This window comes from Phascolarctos cinereus, unplaced genomic scaffold (assembly GCF_003287225.1).
Source record: "Phascolarctos cinereus isolate Bilbo 61053 unplaced genomic scaffold, phaCin_HiC Scaffold_4;HRSCAF=312, whole genome shotgun sequence".
In the NCBI taxonomy this organism is placed as follows: domain Eukaryota; kingdom Metazoa; phylum Chordata; class Mammalia; order Diprotodontia; family Phascolarctidae; genus Phascolarctos; species Phascolarctos cinereus.
In genome coordinates, this window is record NW_027555847.1 from 161,952,183 (window position 1) to 161,962,688 (window position 10,506).

The 10,506-nt window shown below is 38.1% G+C and overlaps 1 protein-coding gene across 1 annotated transcript in view; it reads right to left on the minus strand.

Annotated features, from left to right (window-relative positions):
• Positions 1-9,798, minus strand: part of LOC110203197 (ectonucleotide pyrophosphatase/phosphodiesterase family member 7-like) — a 52,442-nt gene extending 42,644 nt beyond the window's left edge. The window contains exon 1 of the mRNA XM_078151724.1: positions 9,549-9,798. Coding sequence (XP_078007850.1) covers positions 9,549-9,798 — 250 coding nt within the window. The remainder of the gene's footprint in view (positions 1-9,548) is intronic.
• Between the last annotated feature and the right edge of the window lie 708 nt (positions 9,799-10,506).

The window sequence follows — 10,506 nt, forward strand, 5'->3', positions numbered from 1 at the left end:
TTAATTAGAGACTAAATAACCCAATATTAAATAAGCAGGCTAAAGAACCAGTTATAGAAACAATAAGTAATGTTATTAAAGAGAATGATAACAGTGAGATAACATAGCAAAACTTATGGGATACAGCAAAAGTAGCAATCGAAGGAAAATTTATATTTCTAAATGTTTACATCAATAAAATAGAGAAAGAGATGGTGCCAGATCTTAAACAGTATTATAAGGCAGTAATTATCAAAACTATCTGGTATTGGCTAAGAAATAGAATGGTAGATTAGTGGAATAGAGTGGGTATACAACATACAGTAGTAAATGATTATAGTAACCTTGTGTTTGATAAATATAAAGATTTAAGCTTTTGGCTTAAAATAAGAATAAGAATTCACTGTTTGGTAAACATTTTTGGGAAAACTGGAAAGCAGTCTGGCAGAAACTAGGTCTACACCAATATCTTATACCATTTACTAAGATAAGGTTGAAATAGATACATTACCTAGACATAAAGGGAGATAAGCAAATTAGAAGAACATGGAACATATTACCTATCAGATTTGTGGATAGGAGAAGATTTTATGAATAAATGAGGGACAGAAAACATTGTGAGAAGTAAAATGGATAATTTTAATTACATAAATTAAAAAGTTTTTGTACTAATAAAAAAATGTAGCAAAGATTAGAAGGAAAGCAGAAAACTGGGGGAAAAATTTTGTAGACAGTTTCTTGGATAAAGGCCTCATATCTCAAATATATAGAGAACTTTTTCAAATTTGTAAGAATATGAGTCATTCCCCAATTAATAAATGGTCAAAGGATATGAACAGGAAATTTTTGGACGAAAAAATCAAAGCTATATATAGTCATGTGAAAAAAATGCTCTAAATCATTATTGCTTAGAGAAATGCAAATTAAAACAACCTTGAAATACCATCTCACGTCTATCAGACTTGCTAAAATGATAGAAGAGGGGAAAATGATAATGCTGGAGGGATGTGGAAAAATTGGGACACTAGTACACTGTTGGTGGAACTGAACTGATCCAACCATTTTGGAGAGCAATCTGGAATTATGCCCAAAGAAATGTAAAACCGTGTACAGCCTTTGACCAGCAATACTACTACTAGGTCTGTTTCTCAAGGTGATCTAAATTATTTATAGTACCTCTCTTTGTAGTGGCAAAGAACTAGAAATTGAGGGAATGACCATCAATTGGGGAATGGCTGAATTAAGTTGTAGTATATGATTGTGATGGAATTCTATTGTGCTATTAGAAAGGATTAACATATTGATTTTAGGCAAACATGGAAAGACTTGCCTGAAATAGCAAGGAGTGAAATGAGTAGAACCAAGAGAATATTGTATATAGTAACAATTATATTGTTAAAAGAGTAAATGTGAATGACTAAGCTATTCTGAGTTATATGAATATTCAAATAAAGTACAAATGACCTACAAAGGAAGATGATATCTGCCTCCAGAGAAAGAACCAACATCTGAAACTATATGTTGTTTAGTTTCACACACACACACACACACACACACACACACACACACACGTATATCTATGTCAAATGTTGGCCTTCTCTAGTTCAAAGTTGGGAAAGAGAGAGGGAAACAATTTGGAACTCAAATGCAAGAAAAAAATTAAAACAAATATTAAAAAAATACTTGGGGAAAGAAAAAAGAAACTGTCCCTTTCATCATTTCTTATGATACGATTATATTCCATTACATTCATATATCATCATTTATTTAGTCATTCTTCAGTTGAGGGGTAACCCTGTAGTTCCCAATTCTTTGCTACTATGAGAAGAGGTGATATAAATATTTTGTTCAGTTGATACCTGTCATTTGTGGTAGTTTTATAAAGTTGCTACAAACACTGAATTCACAAATACTGAACCATTGCTTCTAAGAGAAATACAGTTAGGTTTATGCAAGTCTCTGGTCACAACATCTACTCTAGCACTTTCTGGCGCATTCTCTCATACAGACTGGTAAATTTCCTCTTTCTTTTTCTGGATATACCATACTGTTGAAACATTAACATTGAACTTATGGCCAACAGCACTATAACACCATACCTGAATAAAGCTTATTTAACACATGTACTTTCTCCATAAGGCACATCACAGCCTTTGTGTACACAGGAGCACTAGACAGCACTTCAATGCTATGCTTGGGGGCCATTTTAAGTAGTGAAATCACCAACAAAAAGCACAAAAATGCAAGAAATGTGGCACTAAATAGACCACAAAAAGGACACTTGTTTACAATATAAGAGCTGAAACAAGAAGGCAGAGCATTGCCTTGTTCGAACTCAGCTGGGAAGGAACATGTCTGGGAACTCCAATTTTTTTGCTACTCTCTGCATGTTCATGAATGACCACAAAAGTGCTGCAAGTATTGATCTTGGGGTTACAAATAAATTTTACCAAGAAGGTGAATTTACAAATACAGAATCCACAAGTAGTGAGGATTGACTGTATACATATTTATACATGTCTTTTCCCTTTCTTTGATATCTTTGGAGACATCCCTATCTTTTTAAAGTTGAAGTTGTGGAGGTAAACCATGATCTTTCACAAAGCCTGACTATAAGAGTCAGAATACTAGGCTGGATAGGCCATTGGTATAAGTTAGTATGGTGCTACTGGTGACTCAGAAAGAATAGCTTTCTAAAGAGAGGCAGAGACAGAAACAGAGACAGAAAGAGAGCCAGACCAAAGTAGAAAAAGCCCCAGGAAGTCAAACCTGTCTTCATTTTAAGTTTCTGTCTCTCCATAAAATGATCATTTGTTTTTAGGAATGGCCCAAAGCAACCGGGAATGACTTAATACTTGGCCACTAGAAGCTACTTTTTTCTCTACAGATGTGTCATCCCAAGCAAGTAGAAATTGTATGAGATTGATGCAAGATAAGCCTGGGTAGAGAGGACCTTACTTTTATTACTCTTGGCCCTTGTCTTGTTATGTAATGTTCCCCTTTTCACCTCTGGGGCATCTCATCTATTCAGCTAGAGCTGAAATTGTCACTGGCAAAATTATAATATCACTGCCTACACTTTTGATAGCTTTTGTCCGAAACACAGAGGTGATAGCTTCTTATTTCCAACTGATTCACTGGGGGAGACAAATACAGGCTGCTGCAATAAAACTTTCTATCCACACACCATTTGCTTGACAGGATTTTCTTAGTTTTAGTGGCATAACTTATCCTTACTGCTCCTCAATCACTTTATAATAAAAACTGAGATTGCAAAAATGTTCATTGTTATTACCAGTGATGGAGCAGTAACTACAGCCTTTCAAGAAAGAGAGGGAGGGAGGCAGACACAGAATAGGGAGATATTAAGCTAGGAAAATGGGCTGCTAATCCACAGAGAATTGCTTCTCACTCTAGAGAGACCTGAGGGAAATTTAGACAGCTCTCTGGAAGATTGGAGGGACCAGTGTTGTAGAGAAGGTAAATTTCCCAGACTTATATTTGAGGTAGCCAGTGGGTCTGGATAAGTATGCACATGTGGGTACTTGTGCACTATAAGCAGTCAATGTTAAATGTCCATTGGACCAAATTCCATTTCTTGGGGTCAAGTAATGGCTGCTGAATTTTAGATCCTAAATGCTGTGCTCAGTCCTATACTGAGGGGGAAAGGCAGGAATAGTGTTAGTGAAAACTGTGAAGTTTGTAAGACCATTCTCAGTACCTTCTGCTCCCTTTTAAGTGTCCCTACACTCATTACTGCTGCCCCTCATTTCCCTCACTTCTGGACACTCAGTGGCCTCAGATGGCCCTTTGTCTCTCAGTGCTAAATCTTACTCAGACCCGCCCTCCCTCAGCAGTATGGCATGCTACAAAATGATCCTTCCTTCTTCCTCTATCAGTATTCTCATTATTTCAGTGTCGATATTTCAATTAGAGATCAAAAACCAAATCACACTCAAGTATTAGCAACTGAGAAGAATACAATGTGTTACCCTTTTGAAAAAATACCAATTTTTATTTGGCATAGTAGTGGTTGGAGAGCCAGCCTTGATGCCAGGAAGGTTTGTTTTCAAGTGTTACTCCTGACATACTGTCTTTGCGGCACTGGGTGAATTACATAACCTCTCAGTGTCTCCAGGCAACTCTGAGACTGTATATACATTACAGAGTGGGTGCCTGCTTGCATTGGCAGAGAAAATTTCCTCACTGGAAATAATCTATTTCAATGAGATCTCAGATCTGACTTCCCCTCCCCACCTCCTCTTACAGTTTATTCCTTCTCACATTAAGGTATATGTATTTTTAAAGAGGATGCTAGATGGTTGTGCTTTGACTTAAAGGAATGCATTGTTAATACTAGAATTACATTGTGATAGAATAGAGGGGAGATCAGAGAATCTTAGAGTTAGAAGAGACTCTGGAATGTAAGTTCTTTGTGAACAGAAATTGTTTCATTCATTGTAGTAGAATCCTCAGTGTCAAACAGTGCATGGTACATAATAAGTGCTTAATAAATACTTGTTGATTTATTGACCCTCGTGGTAATGCAGTTTAATCCCTACCTGAAGATCTTATTGATAATGTAGCCTTTCTAATGCCTTTCAATATCATATAGATGTAATATATATGTTTGTATATACATTCATGCATATTTTGGACAAGAACTATGATTTCATTGTTACAGGGAACTTTTACTGAAATGCTCTCTACCACTAAGACTGGGACATTGGGACATTAAGGAACTTACTGAGGGACAAATCGTACATGTAAGAGCTAAAACTTGAACCGATGTCTTCCTGACTCTAAGGTTGACTCTATCCATTATGCAACACTGCCTTTCTTACCACGTAAATATAATCTATCTCAATTATGCGTGTTGTCCACAAGTTCCTAGACTCAGTACTTCATGCATATGATGGGATTCAGCTTCATCTCTTGCATTCCTTTGATGGAAACATAAATAGGAAACAAGTGAACTCTCCGAGGTGATGTGGGAAGTTGGAAGAGGAAGTGGGATGGGTGTTCTGGAGTCTTGCGAGGCTGTTATGGAAGAATATATTTTTCTTGGGGCCACGTGAAAAGTGAGTGATTTTTTGTTGTTTGTAGCAGCTTCCCCTCTTTGGAGGGGACATGGTTGCTACGGCTGTTTTTTAGTTGGACAATGAACTTGAACCTCATTCCTCTAGGCCCTCCACTGTTGTGTTTTTGGAGGCGCTGATCAAGTACTACCCCAGACAGCTCGCTCTAAGAAAGGAGCTCTTATCCTCTTTGATGCTATGGACCACTTGGGCCCCTTTTCAGAATAATGTTTTTAAATGCATAAAATAAAATACGTAGGATGACAGGGAAAGTCAGTTACATTGAAATATAGTTATCAGTATATTAAGAAACCAGGTTAAGAACACCTGCTCTAGTGAGAAGAATCTTGGCCTGGAAATTAGGAGACCTGAATTTTAGTCTTATCGTTAACTAACCATAGCATTGATCAAGGCATTTCACTTCACTGCCTCAGTTTCCCCACTGGTAAAATGGAGATAATGCAGCTTATTTTACCTCTCCTGTAAGATCACTGCCAAACGAAATCAGAAAATAACGGGTATAAAAGTTCTGAAGAATAGGTACCTGCGCTTTTATGACCTAAATCCCCTGCAAGGTTTGTGAACTTTGTCATTGTAAAAGCAAAAGCTGGTTTTGGGTCAACTGTCTCCTTGAGTTTGAGTTTGACCTGCTCTGAAGCTTTTGAACTATTCCTGGGCCTGTGGCATGTGTTTAACTGGGTCTGGATTCCAGCTGCGGCTTAAATGAACTAGATTTAGGAAGGGCCTACGGATCCACTTAGTTTGGCTAGATCAGCAGTTCTTAACTTGAAGTCTACAGATCCCTGGGGCCAATTCCAGGGGGCCCATGAACCTGAATGGGAAAAAAAATTACATCTTTGTTTTCACTAACCTTTGGTTCCCTTTGTACTTCTGTACATTTTATTTTATGCATTTAAAAACATTGTTTTGGGCAGGGGCCTGCCCAAGGAGCCCAAGACACAAAAAAGGCTAAGACTCAGATCTAGATCATTGCACTGTATAGAATCTTGTCCAGAAGTCTTCACATCCCTTGGGAATGTGACTTATCCCCAGCCTCACTTATCCCAGACTGGAACATTTGGGGAATAGGCTTTAGGGATCATTTGAATGCAATACCCCTGCTCATTAGCCGCTTGGCTTCTGGTATACTCAGTAGGGTCTTTTATTGATGCTGTTTATTTCCTGTATGCTGATAAATGTGAAACAATATGGTGAAACTCTTCCTTATCAGCTCTTTTTTCTTCTTTAAAACTGACAGAAGGTATTTGCAAGGAAAATGGTTAATTAGTAATAGAGAACCGAGGGCCAGTTTTATCATTGTCTGTGTCAAGCCTATCTACTGGCATCTGACTAGGTCTTAGGGTACTGACAGTGCCAATTTTTATCCATTATTTTTCGTGTTACAGCTTACTCTTTTTCACATTAGGGTCAGACAGAGGTTGGTGTTAGTCCTGTTTATGAAGATAAATAGCAGTGAATTCTGATAAGTCTGGGATGGTCACAGTTTCACTATTGGAATATATTAATAATACCCACTTGTGGACTTTGGAACCCTGGAGGAATCTGAGAGTGGAGATTGAGGGAGGGGAAGATCTGTAATTTAATCAGTGTGGAGAGTTTGCAGTGTGGAAACTCCCTCACTAACACATAACATGGATCACCCAGTTTGGAAGCCTCTCCCACCAAAGCAGATCATGCTAATGTTCAACTCAGTAGTGCCATAAAGCCTTAGCCTTCTGGAGGCACTGACCAGCTAAGTGATTTACCCGTGGTCAAACATTGAATCTGTGTCATCAGTAGGACTTTAACCTCAGGTCTTTTTGCCAAGACTAGTTCCCTTTCCTCTATGCCATGCTGCCTCTCCTTAGGCCTTCCCTTCATTTAAACTGTTTGGGGTTAGAGGAACAGTAGATATGTCTTCCCATTTGGGCAAATTCTTAATTTTTCTTTGCTGTTTTTCTTCCCAATGGAAAATTTCAGGGGATGGCACCAAAAGGCAAGCTTACTATTTAATGTCAGTGCCTAGCACATTTTTAACTCCAAGACATCCAGATTCTATGCAGGTGTCATTTTCTACCTGATCCCAAGTTCAACCCTTCAGGAAATAGCATTAATTTTCTCTCCATGAAAGGGCTTTTTAGCAAGTTACTGCTTTAATGTGCAAATAGCTACCTGAAAACCTTAAAGACTTGATGTAGCATTGAAAAGGACTTCATTTCCTTCCCAGAAAACTTTACTTACAGAAGACTGTGGCTCAACAAATATTACCTTGGCTTCATAAATGGCTCCCCTGCAGACTTCTTCAGACAATAAACTGGCCAGTATCTCCTTTGGTTACTTTTTTCTAATTCCTGGAGGAAAACTTCTTATAATATTGCCTTACTTCATCTTCAAGGTCTATTTATGGAGTTACACAGCTCATCCAGGGATAAAGATTATATTTGTTTTTTATTTTTTAAAGAATAGTTCAGAGTGCTGTATATTTGCCTGAGGTAGCCAATCCCCAGTGTAATGATGGCAGCACCTTTAGCTTTATTAATGCCTTGTATTAGATTGTGCATGGGTCTATTCCTAATCTTAAGGCTCCTCTTCCCCAAAGATTCCTTTACTTAAATTCAGTTTAACAAACTTTTATTAAGTACAAGGTACTATGCTAGGTGCTAAGTGGTGCAGTGGATATAATGCTGGACCTTGAGGCAGGAAGACCTGAGTTCAAATGTGACCCCAGGTACTTAGTAGCTATGTGATCCTGGGCAAGTCATTCAACCCTTGCTTGCCATAATTTCATCATCTGTAAAAAGAAGATAATAACAGCACCTGCTTCCCAGTGTTATGAGGATCAAATGAGATAATATTTGTAAAGTGCTTAGCACAGTGCCTGGCACATAGTATGATATATATATATATACATACATACATATATATATATATATATATATATATATATATATATATATACACACACACACACATACATATACATATATACACAAATATGTAAATATATGTAATGTTAGCTATTACTAGTTATTATGCTAGATGCCAGGGATATGAAAATAAAAACAAAACTATCCCTGCTCTCAAGGGGCTTATCTTTTCCTGTTAGGATTATATGTGATATAATATGCACACATATGAGTACATACTGTGCATTTTGAGGAAAGAGAGAAGATTAACTACTGAGGACATCAGGGAAACCTTCTTGAAGGTGGTGGCACCTGAACTGATCCTTGGAGAGAAGGTGACTTGAGGAGCATGTGGATCCCAGGCATGTAAGATGATCTGTGCAAATATGTGAAGGAGATGACTGGTGAGTGGAGGGAGTAGTTTAGTTTAGTGTATGAAGCCATGGAAGTAATAGGAGAGAAATCTGAAAAAGGAAGATGACTCCAGATGGCAGAAGCCTTTAAATACTGTGCCAAGAAACTTATATTTTACCCTAGAGATAGTAAGGAGCCACACAAGACTTTTGAGCATGGGAGTGACATGGTTAGATCTGTCTCAGCAAGATTTTGGCAGTTGTATGAAGGCTATATTGGTGGAGGTGAAACTAGAGGCAAAGAGAGCAGTTAGAAGGCTATCACCATAGCCCAGAAGAGAGGTGGCAAGGGCCTGAATTAGAGTGTTGGCCACATGAGGGGAGATAAGACTGGTTCAATAGCAGTAGTGTGTCAAACTTAGATATCTAAGGAATTTACATGCTATAATGGAAAGGACACTGGGTCTAGAGTCAGAAGGCCTGGGTTCCAGTTTCACTTCTGACACTACCTATGTAACCATGGGTAACTTACTTAACTTTACTGGTCCTCCTTTTCCTCATCTGTAAATTGAGGGGACTGGCTGCTTAAAGCTCCTTCTTATTCTAAGTCTATGATCCCATGAACGCCAAACTATTCTTTATGTATCCCTCACAGTGTAATGATACATGCAAATTGAGTATCAGGGACAGCACTTCCATTCCATACCTAGTAGGGTAAATATTCAATTAATAATAATTATTAATATAATATTATAATTATAGTATATTGTCAATTTATTATAATAAATAAAATAATAATAATTCAAGTAATAATATTCTTGAGATGAGCAGCCTATCATAGTCTTCTAGTACTACAGCTGTTTGGGAATTAGATGCATTTTTTTTCAGGAAGGATAGGGAAGCTAGGTGGCAAAATGTATAGAGTGCCATGCCAGGAGTCAAGCAAGACTGACTCATTTTTCTGAGTTGAAATCTGGCCTCAGACACTTACTAGCTGTGTGACCCTGGGTAAGTCACCTAACCCTGTTTGCCTGTTTCCTCATTTATAAAATGAGCTGGAGAAGGAAACGGCAAACCTCTCCAATATCTTTGTCAAGAAAACCTCAAATGGGGTACAAAGAATTGGATATGACTGAAAAATGATGGAAAATAAGGAAGGAGAATGTTAACATGGACCTTGTGGTTTCATTAACTTAAAAAAAGTCCCCCTTGGCTGAAGGATCAGAACTTACCAGTGATGGTGGTGAAATGGGATGGAGATGTCATGGTGACAAATGGTGGAGTGAGATACTTGGCCTTCACTCCTTCTCTTACAAGGAGATCCATGTTAGGTGTGTCAACATCCTGATCATAGTCCCAGCGAAACCCATCAAAGGAAATCACAAGCAACTTATTAAAGCTTCTCTTTTTCCTGGGGAGAGGATGGCAGGCAATATGGCTCAGTAGGATAAGCAGAAGAGCAAGACATCTGTGTACCTCCATGTCTTGAGAGCTTAGACACAGTGACAGTGTTGGACCTAGTGCTTCCATCTCCCTCCTTTTTTATCTGAGGTTGAGCAAAGTCCAAGATGATAATGCCATATTAGCTTTGTCCTAGAATTAAAAACACCCAGAGAATAGCAAAACATTTAAAAATGTTCTCATAGGAAAAGAATAAATGATTCCATGATTATACCATAGATCAAAGGCAAATCCCATAAAACTTTGCTAATTTATATCCCACTAGTTCAATTCAATAAATATTAAGTGCCTATTCTGGGTAAGGTACTGTGCTAGGAACTGGTGATACAAGAATAAAAAATGAAATGATCTCTGACTCCAGTGAACTTATATTTTCTTGAGGACACAACATATACATGGATAAATAAATGTAAAGATGTATCCTGGGTACCAACTTGATAACAAGTTCTGCTAAGAGGAAATGATCTCAGATACTGCCTAGCCCATGGGCTTCCTCATTGGCAGAAAGTAGTGCCAGGTGGCATCTGGAGTTATTTCTCTTTGGCAGAGCTACAAAGAAATTTGAATAGGGTGAAGGCCCTAACAACTAGGAGAATCAGAAAAGACTCCCAGAGGTGATGTTGTCAGTGTTCTTAGCACCGCAGGAATCCAGGGATGCTAAAAGGCAGAGGTGAGGCTGGGGGGTATCCTAGGCAGGAGCGATAGCTGGGAAAAGAATGAGAGATGTTC